Source organism: Zootoca vivipara, chromosome 2 (genome assembly GCF_965207765.1).
Source record: "Zootoca vivipara chromosome 2, rZooViv2.hap1.1, whole genome shotgun sequence".
Classification (NCBI taxonomy): domain Eukaryota; kingdom Metazoa; phylum Chordata; class Lepidosauria; order Squamata; family Lacertidae; genus Zootoca; species Zootoca vivipara.
Window position 1 is genome coordinate 4,706,846 of NC_142584.1, and position 19,711 is coordinate 4,726,556.

The following is a 19,711-nucleotide window of genomic DNA, read 5'->3' on the forward strand; positions in this document are numbered from 1 at the left end:
GAAGCTGCTCAACAGCTGAGGGCGTGGAGGGGGCAGCCCCAGGCAGCACCGGGGGGGGGGGGGCGGGCAGCCTGGCCAGCGCCCCCTCCCTTTTGGCGCCCTAGGCAGCTGCCTAGTTCGCCTTAATGGACGTGCCAGCCCTGGTTACAGGAGGGTAGATTGTTGCTTATGCATCATGGGAAACCTCTTGATGGTAAGAGCAGTTCAATAATGGAACCAATTACCTAGAGAAGTGGTTTGCTCTCCCCCTCTGGAAGACTTGAAGCAGAGGATTTGGACAGCCTTCTGTTGGGGATGCTCTTGCTCTGGATTTTCTGCATTGTGCAGGGCTTTGGACTAGACCAGTGTTCTTGCATTCTTCAACCTTGAGTCCCAAGATGTTGTTACGACTACAACTCCCATCATCCACAGCTGATTTAGCTGTCTGTGAATGATAGGAGTTGTAGTCTAACATCTGGGGAGACAAGAATAATGAACTATACAGCCTACAAGGCCCCTTCCAACTCTATGATTTTATGAAACACACAGGAAAAGTCTGTGCCAATATCTCTTTCCTTCTGTTTTATGTGGTGCAGGGAACTCCGGTCACTCGTGATTGAAATGGTTCTGGCTACGGACATGTCCTGCCACTTCCAGCAAGTCAAGTCCATGAAAACCTCCCTGCAGCAGCTTGAGCGGTAAGTGGCAGAAGAAGGAGACTACAGGGGAGGCAGGGGCTACACTTAAGGATGGATGGGCTGAGATGATAGGTATGTCTTAAAGTGGGGAGAGGGGTTTGGCACTGACCATATGGCATGGGTGGAGGTGCCCAAGGGAGGGGTGACAGGGACAGTGGGACCTGAGCCCTAATGTTTTCCAGCCTTGCAGAGTAACAGTGACTTGGTAAGGCCAGAGATGTCAAGCTGGCAGTGTTCCAGTGAATGTGATGACATCACAGATCTGGCTAGACAATCAGAACTGGCCATGTGCTGATGTATCCAAGTCAATTCAGATCCAGGACAATGCTGGTCTGAAGGTCTGAAGCCCAAAGGGAGAGGCGCTTATTTCAGCCTAGCTCTAGTTATGCTGGGGAACCTGTCCTCTATTAATGGCATTTCACTAAAGGAGTTATGGAAAGAAAAAGGAGTCTCGGGGCTTTTCAGAAGGAGCAGGTTTTGTGGGAATGGTACCAGCAGAAGGACTCTGTTTTTCTCAGAATAGACCAAAGAAAGACAGAATACCAGCACAGAACCAGTGTGAGAGAAGCCCTCAAAGGTGGACTTGAAACAATTTATTTAGCCCATTATGTTTTGAGTCATGGAGTTGTAGCATTGAGGTTGGAAGAGACCAGGAGGGCCCAACCTCCAGCAATGCAGGAATCTTTTGCCCAATATGGGGCTCGAACCCATAACCCTGAGATTAAGAGCCTCATGCTCTACTAACTGAGCCACCAACTTATCTATAAAGTCATGACTTATTTTCAGGAGTTCTGGTTGTACTGAAGCACAGAGGCCCATAAATATGGACATTGGCTTGCCAGTCAGCCATTATTTTTGGTTGCCACTTCTGGCATGCGCAAGAGGGCTTGAGAAAAAGGGCAGGGTCAAATCTCATTTGGAGAAAATGAGAAACAGCAGAACTTTTCCCCGAGTTCCCCAACTGCTTGGAAGGGACTCTCCCTTTTTCTTGCCTGCTTGAAAAGTGCAGTGGAAATGAGACTTTCACAATAGGGATCTGTGTGGTGCTATGTGACCTGCTTGGCCAGATGGCTAAGATCACTTGTCTGTGGCGAGTTGGCAAGTGGGTTTGTGGCTGCCTATGAAAGCAGCCTTACCCTGTAGGCCGGGTGAAGGTGGGGTGTGCCAGAGGTAAGATCCTACTCTGTCCTCATTATTTCCATGATAATACTTTTCCAGAATTGACAAGTCAAAAGCACTCTCCTTGTTGCTGCATGCAGCCGACATCAGCCACCCCACCAAACAGTGGACGGTGCACTCCCGATGGACCAAGGCCCTCATGGAAGAATTCTTCCGACAGGTATATCCTGTGACCGCTGTGATCCAGAGGCCTGTTTCCTCTGGGATTATTAGGTTTGCGTACAGGTGACTCCAGTACAAAACAGACACACAAGACATAATGTAGGAAGGGGTGCATGCATGTGATTTTACATTCTTCCCTTCAAAATATTTGCAAGCAAGAAAGGAATCTCTCAACCACCTTCCTTCCACTGTGAGCATTTTGAGGCAAATCCATGAAAACATGCTTGTGTGTTCCTTTCAGTTTTGAGTGCAGTTTTGAAACTGGGATCTAGTTTTTAATTGGGAGTGCAAAATATATATATTTTTTTACATTATATTTATTGTCATTTTCAACTTAAAATTTCCATTCATATCATTATCTCCATATAACCATATAACCAATCATCAAAAAAAGAAAAAGTCCAAAAAATGACAGAAAAAAGCAAAAAGCAAAAATAACTAAGAAAAAAAACCAGACAAAAAGCAAAAACAAAAGGAAAAAAGAAAATAATACCAATCTATTATTCATCACATTATCATAACATTGACTTCCCCGCTCCTCCCTTCCCGAGCCTAAATATAACCCCTATTTAGCAATTTTCTAATTAAATTGAAATCTCTCCAATTATTCACCAAAAAATATTCTAACATATACAATTTAGCATTCTAACATATACAATTCTTTAAACCGCATTACCAATTTAATTAAGCCTCTAATTACACCCTTTAGCCTCTTAAATTTTCACTAGAATTATTCTAACTTATCAAAACAAATATTCTTTCCCTCCAATTACGATTTTAAAAACCTAATGTCCCCCCTCCTCCACCGGATGACTTTCCCCTGGATATCCCAATCAGCTCATGTGTTCAGTCCAAATCCAAACCATTTAATCCGTCCCTTTGTTTACAATTCCTCTCAACCCACTCCATCTCTCACCCACTTCAGCCCAGCTTCTTCGCTCCACCAACCCCTCTGCCATCCCCAGTCCAGTTGTTCCTTTTTCTTAGCCTCCCAATTAGCATGTTCTTCACCTGGTTCTTGCCTCCCCTCTCTCACTAAGGAGGTTCGAACCCAGGCCTTCACTTCGGTCTTTGGCACAGCTTGATTATTTTTTCCAGGAACCTGCTCTCCCTCTCTCACTGGGAGACACAGGTCCTGGGAATCTCTATCGGATACAGTTCTATTTTTGTAACTCATGTCCCGTGCAGCCTCTCCCACCGGCTGCACTTCGTTCGAAGTCTGTAACTCCTTTCGGTCTTCTTGTCTTGAAAAATTGAAGTTTTTATTTTCTAAAGTTTCAGTCTGTGCGTCAGTGCTGTCAGCGGAGAGGGGTTGGCGTAGGTTTTCAATGCATAACTTTGTCAGTCTCGTATATTCTTTAACTCCCTGCATCACCTCTTGCACTTTTTCCCACACAGTTTGCAACTCTTTCTCACACAACATGTCTGGTTATTTTGACTATCTCCGTCCTTTGTCTTCTCAAATTACAATATGGCGCATAGGCTCTTGTGCCCGAGAGTAAGTCCTTTTTTGGCTGGCCGGTACATCCAGGCTTCTGTCACCCCGCTACCGGAGAGTTTGTTCTTATTTGTATCCAAAATTTGCGGAGATCCAAATTAAATATCACTCACCTCCCCTTGGCTCCGCTACCACCGGGGAGGGGTTCAAATTGCTTTTTAGCAAAGTCCAGAGTCCTGTTCCAGCGTTATGGCTGCAGGCTCTGCAATTGCTTGATGGTACCTCGGTAGGGGGGGGGGGAACGACCTCCGTTTTCTTTTAAATTCCCCTCCTGTGTCCCAATTCCTTCCAAATTTTTAAAATTTCTTTACTTACAAGTCCAAATTTCTTTCTTTGGAGGTATCTAGCGCGCGTTGTCGCCGGTACGGAGCTTACCGCCTCAGAGGTAGCGAAAAGACCCAAGGCTCCGTTCCGCTCTGCCTGCGCACGTCCTCCCCCAAAAAGGGGGTTGTCGGGCGGCGAACGGGGCTCAAAGGAGCTCAGCTGGGTACCCACGTCCCCGAAAAGCCAAATTTGGGGGTTCTCCGGGTGGCCGCTTCGCCCGAGCGGCTCTACCCCCCCTCTGAGGCGCCGGGAACCTCAGAGCCCGAAAATTCCCCTCCGGCTTCCAATGGCGCCAGACCGGAAGTCGGGAGTGCAAAATATTTTGTAGGAGGCATCCCTTAGAGAAAGACTAGGATTCCTGAGCAGAGACTAAGAGCTGTGTTGAAGGAAGTACCATAAACCCCTGGCCATTGCAAGCCATACATTTATGATCTCCAGGCAATGTATCTTATCAGGTGGCCTGTTTGTTTTCATTTCTACTCCCTATGCTGCTAGTCTGTAGCCATGGGTACATGTGTGTTTGGGTACATGTGTGTTTGGGTACATGTGTGTTTGGTTTTAAACACACCACACCACACCACACCAAACCAAACCAAGTCTCAGGATTTTACAGCAGTTGCAGCATTTCCCCTGAAGAGTAATAGTCTATGCTTCACAGCACAATAGTAGCCATGCTTGCCACCCCAGGACCAGTCTGTCTGGCTCAGATGTCTTGTTCTTAGGGTTGGTTCTGATGCTGCTTTTGCTTTCTCTAGGGGGACAAAGAGGCTGAGCTTGGTTTGCCTTTCTCTCCTTTGTGTGATCGTACATCCACGCTGGTGGCTCAGTCCCAGATTGGTGAGTTGCACAATAGCAGGCTGTATTCTTTGGTGAGGCCCTCGCAGCCAGCATCTCCTTCCCTAGTGGGGCTCACCACCAGTCCTGCTCCATCTGCCACCTTATTTCTTCATCCTGCTGCCATTCTTTTCCACTAGATATCATCCCTCTCTGTGGTGCACCATGGTGTCTGGGGGAGCGGAGGAGTCCCCAGCCCTGTTGTTAAGGCCTCTTCCTTTCCACAGGCTTCATTGATTTCATCGTGGAGCCCACTTTCCAAGTTCTGACGGACGTGGCTGAGAAGATGGTCATCCCCCTGGTGGAGGAAGGCTCCAAGAACAAATCCTCCAGCCAGCAAAGCAGGTTTGCACACAGGGAGGGCTGGGGAGGAGAGGAGCACTGGCATGGAGAAGCAGCCAGAACCAGTTCTAGAGAAAGAGAGACCGGCTTCTCTAATGCTAATGTGACCAATAAAAAATAACCCAGGGTGATGATAGGGCAATAACAGGTGGCTTGATTCTCAATGGCTGAGCTCACTAGGGACAAGAGAGCAGGGTTGGTGTCCTTGAGTGAAGCCCATTCCTGTTACTTAATGGTATGCTCCCTATACTATGGACTATATCACCCCTCCTGGGGATAGTATCCCTGGACAGCATACCTGCAGTCCTCCAAACATAATGACAAGCATTTGGCTACTTATGATTATAAAGCCAGTTTCCTGATACAGTGGAACCTTGGTTTTCAAACGTAATCCATTCCGGAAGACTGATCGACTTCCAAAACATTAGACAACTGAAGATCAAAGGGCGGTCAGCAAAATCCATTGACAAAATGGAGAAACACACCTCGGAAGCCATTTGACTTCGGAGGTGCATTCAGAAATGGAAGCAATTACTTCTGGATTTTTGGCATTCAGGTTCCAAATTGTTCGTCAACGGAGACGTTCGAGAACCGAGGTTCCACTGTATTCTGTTATGCCCAGCCTTCTGCAAGCTGATGCCCTCCAGATATTTTAGAGTTAAGTCCCGTCAGGCTCAGCCATTATGGGCAATGGTCAGGGACGATGAGAGTTGTGGTCTAATAACATCAGGAGCAGGAGCGGCCAATGTGATGCCCAAGAACACTGCCGGACTACAACTCCCACCAGCCCCTACCAACATAGCCAATGGTCAGGGATGATCAGCACTGCAGTTCAACCAGCCCTGGTATGGAGGGTACCCATATTGGGGAAGTCTGCACAGAGTTTAGGGGCAATGCAGAAAGGAGCAGGCCTGTTTCTCACTGATGAAAGGAGGGCATGGAGTTTAATACCCCGCTCCACCAATAGTGCCCCTGGATGTACCTTTTTATTTTTCCAGTAAATGCATGGTTTTCATTCACTCCTATGCAGGAAAATAATACAATAGAACAGAGCAAGGTGCTTCATGCTATGTTACATCAAGCCCATGATTTTCCCTCTTGGCTGCTGTGGCCAAGTGCTGTGGGCACTCCCCATCTTTGGCAGACTGATTCTCCTTTAACTGGAGCTACCAGGCATTGAACCTGGTACTTGAGCTCTAGACCCTGCCAGGACGCTGGTTGGCCCAGCCATTGGGGATGGGGATGGGGACGCAGGGACAATGCATCTTGCCAGGGACCAATTTCCCACATTGAGCCTGCAAGTCCCAGTGTTGGGGATTTGGGGAAAACAGGGCTGGTCGAAGCCCAAGGTGAAGGCCAAGATGGTGCCCCCCTGCCCCCTTCCATGTATAAGGAATATCTGCTGAGTCTTACTTCAACACTGTCAATAGGACAGTGACCTCCACAGCACCTGGGGGCAATGGGCTAGCTTAGCCGGAGAGGGCATGTGGCCCAACCCCTGAGGTGGCTGCCTCATTGCCCCATCATCATAAAATAGTAATAATAATAATAATAATAATAATAATAATAATATATTTATTTATTTATTTATACCCCGCCCATCTGGCTGGGCTTCCCCAGCCACTCTGGGTGGCTTCCAACAGAAAAACAAAATACAGTAATCTATTAAACATTAAAAGCCTCCCTAAACAGGGCTGCCTTCAGATGTCTTTTAAAAGTCTGGTAGTTGTTTTTCTCTTTGACATCTGATGGCGGGCGGGCGCCACTACCAAGAAGCCCCTCTGCCTGGTTCCCTGCAACTTGGCTTCACGCAATGAGGGAACAGCCAGAAGGCCCTCGGTGCTGGACCTCAGTGTTGGGGCAGAATGATGGGGGTGGAGATGCTCCTTCAGGTATACTGGACCGAAGCCAATTAGGACTTTAAAGGTCAGCACCAACACTTTGAATTGTGCTCGGAAACGTACTGGGAGCCAATGTAGGTCTTTCAGGACCGGTGTTATGTTGTCTCAGTGGCCGCTCCCACTCACCAGTCTAGCTGCCACATTCTGGATTAGTTGTAGTTTCTGGGTCACCTTCAAAGGTAGCCCCACGTAGAGCGTATTGCAGTAGTCCAAGAGAGAGATAACTAGAGCATGCACCACTCTGGCGAGACAGTCTGCAGGCAGGTAGGGTCTCAGCCTGTGTACCAGATGGAGCTGGTAAACAGCTGCTCTGGACACAGAATTGACCTGCGCCTCCATGGACAGCTGTGAATCCAAAATGACTCCCAGGCTGCGCACCTGGTCCTTCAGGGACACAGTTACCCCATTCAGGACCAGGGAGTCCTCCACACCTGCCCGCCTCCTGTCCCCCACAAACAGTACTTCTATCTTGTCAGGATTCAACCTCAGTCTGTTAGCTGCTATCCATCCTCCAACCGCCTCCAGACACTCACACAGGACCTTCACTGGTTCTGATTTGAAAGAGAGGTAGAGCTGGGTATCATCCGCATACTGATGAACACCCAGCCCAAACCCCTTGATGATCTCTCCCAGCGGCTGCATGTAGATGTTAAAAAGCATGGAGGAGAGGACAGAACCCTGAGGCACCCCACAAGTGAGAGCCTAGGGGTCTGAACACTCATCCCCCACCACCACTTTCTGAACACCGCCCAGGAGGAAGGAGCAGAACCACTGTATAACAGTGCCCCCAGCTCCCAACCCTTCTAGACGATCCAGAAGGATGTCATGGTCAATGGTGTGCCTGGAGTTGTTCAGCAACCACTCGCTCAATTACCTTGCCCAAGAATGGAAGATTTGATTTTTTTTAAAAAAAGATTTTTATTAATTTTCAAAAAAGACAGACACAAACAAAACATACAATATAGCACTGTCCCTTCATTTTCCCTCCACCCACCGGTCCACTTCTGCCACCAGTGGAACCCGTGTGCTTTAAGAATCAAAGGGGTCCAATTGTGAGTTGAGTTCAGCTTCCCCCCTCCCTCCTCCCCCCCTATCCCCCCCCTGCCACTGAGAGAACAGGGAGGAAGGAGTTATGGGGATTTGCATCCCCCAACTCTTTCATAATCATATTTACAAACATACAACACAACAAACAAAAAAGAAAAAAAAAGAAAAAGAAAATTGGGAAAAGTTGAAACTTCACAGTTCTTGTTATTTTAACATTTTAATTGCGACTCCCTCGATAGTCTTCCTCATGGTTTTCCTAACAAATTCCGATTACTTGTGGCGAATTTTCCAACTCAGTTTCAAATCTTAATCTTATAATATTAACTCAATCCTCCTCCTTTTTCATGCTGCCCTCCCACAGGTCCCCTCCTGCCACAAGAGGAACCCGCAGGGCACAGCACTTCCAAGGTTCCATTTCCTCCTCACCCATCTGGGCACCCCCTGCCACTGAGTGCCTCAGAATAAGGAGAGGGGGGTAGGCCGCTTTCTTGCCTAAACACCTCACTTAACTTACAAAAATTTACAATAACTTAAAAATTCTTTCCCAAACCATTCTTATGCTCCCTTAAGAAAACATAACTTTTTTTCCCTTTCTTTTTTACATTCCATCTCCTCTCCCTAAGTCTTTTTCCCCCAATTGGTTCAGCGTTTCCATTATCATGCCAAGATTTCGAAAACCGTCTTTCAAAAACCAAAACAATACCTTTTAACTAAAGTTTTTACCCCACACCCATTCTTTCCCAAATCCATCTCCAGACCTTTGCCCCCCCTGCCCCTGTCCTTCCCATCCCTCAAAAACACCACTCCACATTTTAACCCCTCCAGGATCTTCAATTCCATTAGTCTTTAAGTTCCTTTGCCTCTCATCTTCTTGTTCTGCTTGTTTTTCTTCCTTTTGGAAATCATATTTTGCTTCATCCCAAACAAATTTAACATAGTCCAAGTCCTCTTCAATACTTTCATCCAATTGTTTCTCCTCACACACAGTCTCAGACTCAGCAGTCTCCAAATCTAAATTATCCTCTAAGTCCTGGACTTGGACTTCAGTCTCGACTGGTGATAAGTTGAGATGTTGCCGTTCCTTGTAAAAGTCTTCCCATGACAGCAGATAGTTCAGCACAGTTTCCTGGAAGGCTCGAGAAAGCTTTGTTTTCATACTTCTTGTAACCGCAGACAAACAGGGGGTAGGGAACAATGGGTACTGGAAAATTCCTTTCTCAGACGATCGACTCCATTTTGGCTGTTCTTTTCCTTAGTTCTTAACTCAATCCCAAATCCGTTCTTACTTCCAATTTAAATAGTTCTATCACGTTTTCAAACAATTTTTAACTGTTCGACAATGCAATCAATCCACCCGGTCTTTTGACAGTTTGACAGCTTTTGACAGCTGTCAAAACACTCTTCCCCTTAATGCCGCTGTACCTCAAGGGGTGCCGGACTCGGGGGCTGAGATGGTTCCAAAAAAGTCTTTTTTCCCTCTCGGGTCCACAACTCCAAATTCTTTCGTTGTTCGGCTTAGGTTTTTTTTTTTTAAATCGCCTCCCAGTTTCCCATTAGGAAGAGACCGGCTTCCGTTACTTTAAAGTCTCTCCTATTTTTCCAATCGGCAAATTTAGAATCCAGATCAAAGTTCCACTTACTTCTTTGGAAATCTTTAATTTAAATCGGAAGAATCCGCCGCTTGCCGGGTCAGGACTCGGAGCTTCGCTTCCCCGGAGGTAAGATGTGGCCCAAAATGGCTCCCGCGGTTCAACCCCGCCGGCTCACGATCGCTCTATTGAGCTCTCGGGCGGCGGGGGATCCGCCAAACGGAGCAGCTGCTGGACGCCTAAGTCATCGGAACTCTCTATCCGATGCTTTTATGGGGAGTCCGCTCGCTCTGCGGACTTCCCCCCCCCCTCCGAGAAGCCAGGGACCTCGGCACGCGAAGTCCCTGCGTCCTTCTCACCGCCGCGACGAACCGGAAGTCCAAGAATGGAAGATTTGAGACTGGGCGATAGTTGGCCATATTGGCCGCATCTAAAGATGGCTTTTTAAGAAGCTGTTTAATAATGGCCTCTTTCAGTGGATGTGGGAAGGCTCCCTCACATAGAGAAGCATTCACCAACCTACGAAGCCCGTCGCCCAGCCCTTCCCGGCTAGCTTTTATAAGCCAGGATGGGCAAGGATCAAGGAGACAGGTGGTTGGTTTCACTCGTCCAAGCAACCTGTCCACATCCTTGGAGGTAACAGATTGGAATTGATCCCACACAACTTGACTAGACAGACCTGCTCCCACGGTGAAGTCTACCTCTTCCTGAATCTGAGCGACTTTATCTGCAAAACATTTTGCAAAATCGTTACAGTAGATCATGTGGCCTGTACTGGGCCCTGATGGAGCAGGTGGTTCCACTAAACTGTGAACCACCTGAAAAAGTCTCCTGCTGTTGTTTTCTGCAGATGCAATAGAGGCGGTGAAGAAAGTCTTCTTCGCTGTTGCTACCGCCACTTGGTAGGCTCGACATTGAGCTCTAACCCATGTCCGGACAGATTCAGAATGAGTTATCTGCCACCGGCGCTCTAGCCATCTCAGCTATTGTTTCATTGCCATCAGATCTGTGGAAAACCATGAGGCTGTCCGGGCTTCATGCAATCGGAGAGGGTGCTTCGGAGCCAAACAGTCAATAACCCTGGTTTACATTCCAGCGGGTCACCAGGGAATCGGCTGAAAGGCCATCAACATGGGATAAAGCATCCCTACCACTCTCTGGAAACCATTTGGATCCATTAAGTGGCATGGGCATCCAAATAGGTCCCACCTCCCTGCAGAGGGGAAGGGTCACGGAGAAGTCCAGTTGCACCAGGTAGTGATCTGACCATGGCACTTCTTTAGTTTTGCTTTTACTTAGTGTCAGATCACCAACATCCATAGAGGTAAACACCAGGTCCAAGAGATGTCCGCGGCTATGAGTTGGGCCAGACTTATTCAGGGACAGCCCCATGGAGGCCATGCTTTCCACGAAGTCCCGAGCGGTCCCTTGTAGGTTCGTGTCGGCATGGATATTAAAATCCCCTAGGACAACCAAACTAGGTGTCTCCAGGAGAACATCCACCATGACCTGAAGCAGCTTGGGCAGGGAATCCTTGGTGCAGCGAGGAGGTCGGTACACCAGAAGGAATCCTGTACTGCCCCATTGCCTAACTTCCAGAAGATACACTCGGAGAACTGGGTCTTCCCAATAGGACGCCTGGTGCAAACTAATGACTTCCTAAAAAATCACTGCAACCCCCCCCCCGCCCCACCCACAAGCCCTGGGTTGCTGTGCGTAAGAGAAACCTGGTGGACAAGCAGCAGTTAAAACAGGCCCATCTGGTTCATCCAACCAAGTCTCTGTTACACATGCCAGGTCAAGTCCTCCATCCACGATCAAGTCATGGATGCCAGTGGTCTTGTCATGGATGGGAGGGCCGGGACTGGAGGGGAAGTTCAGCTTTTGAAACATAAGCTTGCTGTGGGGGAGTCAGCCAGCCTTCTTTCTTTTGAAGAATAATAGGGGCTTTTTTCATTTTCCACCCCTCCCTCCCTGTGAGTTTTGGGGGGCTGTGGAGTGCTTCCCCTCTTGATTGCCTGTCGCCTGCTTGTCAGGGGAAGGCAGCGAAGACCAAAGGGAGCCTGTGTCAGCCTGTGAGATCAATTGGAACCTTTCAAGGTGCCAGCTCTGGCAGAGCTTGTGCGCCCCCAAACTCCCATGAGGCAAGCGCCAAGCAGCACCGCCAGCGGCAATGTCGGGCTTCACATCAACGGGCCCCTTTGTAGCTGGAAATTGCCTTGGCGTGGCTCAGCATGCAGGCTGTTCTTTATGCATCTGGCTTGGGGGTGCCCAAGGGAGAAACATGGATCCTTCCACCCACCCCACCCCCTCCGCTCCTGTTCCTGTCTTGGTTGTCACTCCCAAAGCTGGGCAAGTTCACAGGAGAGTCTTTCATTTGATTAGATTTTTATTTGTGGGTATTACTATTTTTTAATTTTTTAAAAAAGAATACCTCCTCCCTTCCTGTTTGAAAACGGGGCAGGGATGGGGAACTTGTGGCCCTCCAGCTCCCATCCATTCCAGCCAGCCTGTCCAGTAGCCAGAGATGATGGGTGGTCTGGTCCAGCAACATCTGAAGCGCCCCAAGTTTCCCCATCCCTGACTTAAAATGTACAATACAAAATAGGAGTTGGGGGCGGGAAGACAAAGAGAAGTTGATTTCCTACACAGAGAAACACTGTGCTCAAGGCTAAGTAAGGGAGTATAAAGTGGAAGCATGGCCAAAACCAAGGAACTGCTTCCAGGGGCCCTGAGTCTGTCCCTAGAGGAGTCCAGCCAGCGTGACAGCCCTGGCCAAAGAAGAGAGCTGCATGGCAGGAACAGCCCTTTATTGCCCTTGATTCTGGGGATTTGCAAGGTTCTTCTGATGGTGTATCTCACTTCTTGCAGTTCCCATTGGCGCCAGCCCTCTGTCGATGAGCATGCTGAACTGGGAGACATCAATGCTGACATCAACAGCTTCCGTTCCACCTGGACAAAGTACATCCAAGAGAACAAACAGAAGTGGAAGGAACGAGCTGCCAGTGGTATGGGTTGACAGTGGGGCAGAGGGATGTCTCTTTGTTGTGAGTAGGGGGACAGATTTAGTTGTGTTGGATCAATTTTCCTGGTCAAGTTTGTAAGGGAGCTGTGGTCAATACTGCCCCTTCCCCAAACTGTTAAGAAAAAAGAAAATTTTGTGGGCTCCATGCACATGTAATATGTAAATTCACCCCAAATATCCACTTCCTGACCTTGTAACAAAAAGGCCATTAAGAACAAGCCCTCGAACACAATCTGATTGCCAATGATGTAATCATTCTTTCTCTTAATTTCCATTTGCATCTTCCCTAATGCCCCTCTAGGCTGCTTTATCCTTCTTTAGATTTCTCCTTTTCTGTATTTTCTTCCTTCTGACTTTGCTCTTTTTTTAGATCAAGTAGCTGTTTTATCTCAATATATTATAAAAAAGATATTTTCTACTGGGTATGTTTTTCTGTATATCTTTGAATAAGTATTAATAAATAAAAATTTAAATTTAAATAAAAATGGGGGGAGTCATCACAGAAAAGGCCCTGCTCTTGCCATGCCTCTCCTAATACTATTGCTGTGTTGTATTCATATCCCGCTCTTCTATAAAAGCAGCTTATAAGCAAGAATAAATAGAAAAGTTAATATGTAAATCCATCAACATGACTGATAGTTTTTTTTCTTAAAAAACTAAACAAACCTAACATTAACATTTCCTAATCTCAGTTTTTGCAGTTCTTGAGGAATGTATGCTTGTTCAGGTATTCACACATCAATTGGTACTGGACTCATCTTTCTGCAACATACATTTAAAGCACTTTAATAGTCATGGCTTACTCCAAAGAATCCTGAGAATTATAGCTCTGTGTGGGGTCTGTGTAACAACTCTCGGCATTCTTAACACACTACATTTCCCAGGATTCTTTGGGGGAAACCAAGACTGTTACAGTGGTAGAATAGTGCTTTAAATGCACGGAGTGGATGTGACCCAAGTTCTTTATGGCATTTCCTTCCCTTCTTTTGGACCATTGACAGGGAATCTTTGGCCCTCTGGATATACAGTAGGAATCATCCCTGAGTACTGGCAATGCCGGCTGGGGCCAATGGGATTTGGAGTCCAAAGTCTCTAGGGGGTTCACGGGTTTCCTGCTCCCTCTAGATCCTTTTTCAGGGCCTACATCTTCCTAAGCTCCCTTCGTCTTACCTTACCCGCCCCCTCACTCCTCCTGACCTTCTGATGGGTCTCTTGTTCTTGGCACCGGTACCCACAACCCCCTGATGCTAATGCCTTCCCCCCTCTTTAGGGATTACAAACCAGACATCCATCGATGAGCTCTCACCCTGCGAGGAGGAGGCGCGCACGCCTGGAAACCAGCACAATCAGAACGGCAACGTGGAATAGCACAGCCCGTGGGGGAGCAAGGTGAGTGCCTTGCCTTCTGATACAGGGGTGCTGCTAGGAATTCTAAGAGAGCTGGGAGACCATGCTTTTGACGCAAATCCCCATCCGATTTGTATTTCCGGATTTATATGCACAGATGCAAATGTAGGTCTCTGAACAATTTAAGATTGAGGTGGTTGGAATCTCACCGGTGTTTTGCATCACACTCAGCAGGCCTGTAAGCCAAGTTTGTATTTTTTAAAGAATAAAAAGGCTAAGATTAAAAAGTGGGGAGGGGAAAGAGATAGGGAGTCTAGGGCCCAGCACAAAAGAACTGGGGTTTGGGGCCCATGGGCTACCTCCTAACAACACCCCTGCATTGATGACTTGCTTGTCCCAGAACAGGGGTGGATCTAATGAAGCTTAAGCGTCAGGGCCTCTAATCGCAGGGGGACCCCAGAAGTGACTAGTCCACATTGCCTAATTTTTTTGGTGGGGGGTCTAGTAGACCCAATTGGAGTTGCACAGCTTCAATTGATTAATTTTTTGTTGTGTGCATTTCAACAATCCCAAGGTTTGAGAGTCAGTAGCACAGATGTTGTAAAGGTGTGGTGAACTGCCATGGAACAACCCCAGTGAAGAAGAGAACAGGAGTTACCCAGACTTCGTTGCTGGTTGCGAAGCGGCCCCATGACAGTTCAAGATTCAGGGTCCCCAAAATTCAGGTTTGCCACTGTCCCAGAATTTCAATATTCTAAGCCAGAGGGGCAGGGAAGAAGAAACAGCCCTACATCAAGGAAGCTGCTACCTTTTTCTTGACAGAGCAGTTTTCTGTATAGAGGGTGTTTGTTTGTTTTTAGTGGCAAAACATTCAGGTGTGTTAAATAACAACCCACCTAGCCAGTTTTTAATAAGCAATAACTGTGCCCCAGATTTTTGCAGTTTAGTGGTATAGTCCTTACCTAAGAGCAAGGCTGGAGAACCTGTGGCCCTTCATACATTTGTTGGACTCCAACTCCCATCAGCCCCAGCCAGCATGGCCAAAAGTCCTAGATGATGCGAGTTGTAATCCTGCAACATCTTGGGGGGGGGGCACAGTTTCTTCAGCCCCACTCTAATACAGGGTTCTTCAACCTTGGGCCTCCCAGATACTGTGGGACTACAACTCGCATCATCCCCAGCCACCTTAACCTAGGCTTCCTCAACCTCGGCCCTCCAGATGTTTTGAGACTACAATTCCCATCATCCCTGACCACTGGTCCTGCTAGCTAGGGATCATGGGAGTTGTAGGCCAAAAACATCTGGAGGGCCGAGGTTGAGGAAGCCTGCCTTAACCAATTTCAAGACTCCACACATTTGGACCAGTTGACCACAAAAGTCCAGGCAGTCGTTTCTAAGTTCTGTTGGTTCTGTTGACAAAATCAATATGGTGTTGCAGGAGAATAAGGCTTCTCTATCTGCACACCCAAATGTGTATATTCAGAGTATAAATACAATCTCATACAATAAAGATCTGCCCCTTTACAGTATTGCATCTGTTACTACTCAAGCGCCTGGGACATCACTTTGCATATCTCCCAAACTTAGACCTTCTTGTGGTCAAGCCAGTTTCAAGCTGGCCGAGGGAAATTCCCAAACATCAGCCCAACAGGTGTCTAGCTCGTGTGCATCAAGAGATTTGAATAAGCCTGAGCAACATATTCTAAAAATTGCATTTACCGACAAGATGAGAGATGCCTCAGACAAAATGGAGTTTTACAATTTAAGATGTAGCTTGACCAAAACTTTGGTCAAGCCTAGCACTTGGTCAGTGTGGCTCGATGCCACACAATGATCTGGGATGATGGGAGCCGTAGCCCAACAAAATACAAGGATCTGCCATGCTCTATACAACCTCAAAGTTGCTTTTTTGCTCTTATTTTCAAAAGTTATTGTTAATTTTGTTAATTCCAAATCAGAATTGTTTTCATGATTTAACTCTGGTGGAAGGTATTAATTGCTTCCTTTCTGTCCAGACCATGGACACGCTCCTGACCCTGACTCTTGAGGCTGTTTCTGTTTTTCCTGGCAGGTCTCCGACGCAATTTACTCCAAAGTCTTCAATACCATCGACTAAGCATCATTCGCACAGGGAGGGAGCCTCCCCAGGCTCGAGAAGGGTGTGACATGAATGTGACCATCAATACTACTAGTAATAATATTAATAATGATAAATGCAACTGTTAACAAGTCAACAATGTCGACATCACACAGCACCCACTGCCTGTCCCATCCCTGAGTTGCAGAGAATGAGAGAGAAGCATATCCCCCCCCCCATGTAACTCCCGTTCCCCAAGCACCAATTAGCAAATGGCCTCGGCAACACCGAGGGCATACACACACACAGCCCCTTCCCCCTCCCTGCTGTGCCAAACGGGCCGGATAAGGCTTCTCACTGCCAATCCAGCGAAGTGACTGCCGAGACCATTGCCACATTTTTTACTGTATTGGCTGAAATTGCATTTTGGAGGAGGAGGGTGTCAAGGGAATGGAGGGAGAATTGCACCCCTGCATGATCAGTATGGCTCCTAGCAGGCCTCAGGGGTGGACTAAATTAATGGCATCCCACAAATGCCTCGTATGAGGTTCCACCTGCAGTTCTCCTCCTGGGTCAAGCCTTGTCCCTTGTATCAAAATGTGTATGCCCTATACTCAGCCTCCCATTTTTGTGAAGCCAGATCAGCCAGCCTCTCTCAACTCACTATAGCATTAAATTAGATTGGTTCAGATCTGCAGTGTATCAAATCTCACATTTCTGGAGCAATAGTTATATTGCACAGTGGCCAGGTACTCTGGTAAAGACACACCCAACCCAAGCCCTAAGTGGATGCCACCTTTATCTGTGGCCCACTCCTGGCAACTGCGGTTCCACTTGTGAGATGAGATTTAGGCATCTGTTGGAGAGTCACAGGCACCCATTTTCCTGGCAGCTATTTGGTCACATGGGTTTGGGGGGGCGGGTAAAGAGGAAGAGTTGAATTGCAGTTCCTCATCCCATCCATAGACTGAATCCATACTGTCTGCCTATAGGGGATGTGCAGTATGGATGTTGGATTATTCTGGTTATTCTGCTGCTACTGGGTTCTGGGCATAGATAGCTCACAGGACGTCCTAAGTGATGCATCTTCTATGGATTGATGCATTGATCTGTGCATTCATGGGATCTCAAAAGCCAGTTCATGGGCTTGGATGGTCTTTAGTTAAGGACCCTGTCTCCCTTTTTGATTGATGCAATCATATCGCTGTGTGCGATGGAGATCTTGTATGAATGTGAAGAGAGTTCAGAGGAGGGAATCTCCTGCAGAAGGAGAGCAAAGGGTTTTGCAGATCAGGACCAGGGTTTAACATGAGCCAGAATCCATTTTTAATGCCAGGGCTTTGCTGAGTCCTGGCTACAGACCACTCCCACATATCTGAAATCTTGAAGGTATGTCTTCCAGGTAAGAGGATTTGCTTCTAGGTAAGCTTGAACCTCAGCATTCATCCTCTCTCTCTCTCTCTCTCTCTCTCTTTCAAGAAGTGAGCCATAAGAGAAGCAGAGCTTTGGATCCTCATTGGATTGTAGCTTGAGGTTGAGATGCGTCACAGAACATGTACATGGAGAGTCTCTTGTGAGTTCTCATGAGATTTGGGATCATCTATTGGGTTAAAGGGTTGAACTGGCCAGTTCCCAGCCTGGAGAAGTCTTCCTTCATGGAATGTCAACCCAAATGCTTGCTGCCCCTAGGAGCTGATATAACACAGTAGTGCCCTTATGTTACTGTGCATGTGCTCATCTACAGCAGATATAGGGGACCTGTAGCCCTCCAGATGTTACTGACCCACACCTCCTATCAACCTTGGCAAGCATAGCCAAGGGACAGGGATGATGGGAGTTGATGTTCAGCAAGATCGGCAGGCCAGAGGTTCCTCACTATAGCATAAGGAAGTATAGTATTGGAAATGGAGGTTGCCAGCAAGAAGTTGGAGAAAATGGGTTGAGAGACAAATCAAGTGCAGGGTGAAGCAACCACATGATGCTTCAGCACTTGCCAAATTATGCATGGATCTTGACAATCCATGTTCTCAATATGACCATGCGACTTGACACTAAATTATGGCAGCAAATGACACTGAGAAATTCTGCCTTAGGCCAATCTTTACATTCATATAATAAAGCATATGGTTCAGTCTCGATGAGGGCTGTGCCACTGTAGAATGCCCACTGAAGGAATGGCAGATTAAATGCTCCCTGGCTCAAAATCCCTGTCTGTGGAAAGGTAGCATGTCAAGGGAGGGAATTCCAACATGACTTCTTCCCAACACGCTCAATTGTCTCTCAAGCTGTTGGTATCACACACACATACACACACACACACACACACACACACACACACACACACACGGGAAAGCATTCAGGGTCCTGAGCACCAAGTAAATGCACGAAACAGTCCTGCATCCACACATTGGGCTGATTGGTACAGCGGCTCCAAGAACAAAGGAAAAGGCACGGCGGACTGTTCTGACTTATTTCATGAATACCCCAGTGCATTCTGGGGCAATGTGGTCATGCATATTGACATGGACAAGCTCTCAGGTGGAAGGAGAGAGAGGGTTGCATTCAGTGCTAGCCCCCCCTCAGAGTAGACTAACATAGGTCCATCAATTTCAGTGGTTCTGCTCTGAATAGGGCTAGCACTGGATACAATCTCCAGAGACTGTAGTCAGGTGAGTTGGGGGTCTCTGGCCAAGAAGCCATTTGAAGCTGCTGAAGGTGTACAAGAAGTGAAAAATCTCCTGTTTGTGGCAAGACAGGATGCCCCCTCCATTCCTTCGCAACCAATGTCTGTCCTAGCCTGAAATCTCTCATCACATGACTTGTGTGATTTGGACCTCAGTTCCTCCCTAGCTGTAAGCACTTGGAATGGGGACCTGGTTGAGAATTGGCTCTTTGGGGCTTCTTCAGCTATGACTTCCTGTCCGGTGCTTTGAATGCTTCCCCTGAGACTGAATGAGGCTGAATAAGGAATGTCAAGGGCTGGAGCTACCTTCACCCCAACTCAGCCGTTTCTTCCAGAGTGTCCAACCTGGAAGAAACTTGCGGTTCCCATCTCTAGCCTCTTTGTCCTCTGACTCCCAGCCCCAGAACTTTGTAAATATCCTCTTTGTCAACACATTTGGTCCGTGGAACTCTGTATGTGTCTGTACCTCGGACATGATTTTTCTACCATGCAGTAACTTCTTTCTTTCTTTCTTTTTGGTTTTGTTTCTTGAACTCAGATTCTTATAACAGCTCCATACAATGCAGAATTCCAAATTATGCGCATGTAAAAGAAACTTAATAAAAGAATAAAAGGAAAGTGATGATCAACAACAACAAAGGGAAGGGAAGGGAAGGGGAAGAGATACAAATGGCTGGTTCTTCTGGTTCTGTCCATCAGAAATACCACAAAAGCACCTTGCAGGCACTAAGTGCCATTCCCCAAAGTAGTTTCTCAAAATACGTGTTTCCAAATGCATTTAATCTCAAAAGACGGGTTTTTAAGCAGATCTCGATGCTTTTTCTGAGCCAAGAAGTGCAGCACCACAACTGCATTCCAAGCTGAATTTTTGTCCAGGAGCTGTAGATCAAGGGAGTCCGTATCAGACTGTGAGAAGATCAAATTCCTCAAGCATCCCTGCTGGCAAAAGGCAGTGCTTGTCAAGGCTTGATAAAGAGGAGATGAATGGTGGTGGGGAGGTCCTTGCAAAACAGCCCCGTTGAATGA

The 19,711-nt window shown here is 47.2% G+C and overlaps 1 protein-coding gene across 8 annotated transcripts in view; it reads left to right on the plus strand.

Annotated features, from left to right (window-relative positions):
- Positions 1 to 19,303, plus strand: part of PDE1B (phosphodiesterase 1B) — a 145,482-nt gene extending 126,179 nt beyond the window's left edge. For all 8 annotated transcript variants that reach the window (XM_035101310.3, XM_035101300.3, XM_060272139.2 and 5 more), the window contains 7 exons: positions 576 to 677; positions 1,896 to 2,016; positions 4,596 to 4,677; positions 4,902 to 5,019; positions 12,425 to 12,561; positions 13,849 to 13,967; positions 15,997 to 19,303. In XM_035101310.3, the coding sequence (XP_034957201.3) occupies positions 576 to 677; positions 1,896 to 2,016; positions 4,596 to 4,677; positions 4,902 to 5,019; positions 12,425 to 12,561; positions 13,849 to 13,946 (658 nt within the window). In that variant the 3' untranslated portion in view covers positions 13,947 to 13,967; positions 15,997 to 19,303. The remainder of the gene's footprint in view (positions 1 to 575; positions 678 to 1,895; positions 2,017 to 4,595; positions 4,678 to 4,901; positions 5,020 to 12,424; positions 12,562 to 13,848; positions 13,968 to 15,996) is intronic.
- The last annotated feature ends 408 nt before the right edge of the window (positions 19,304 to 19,711 follow it).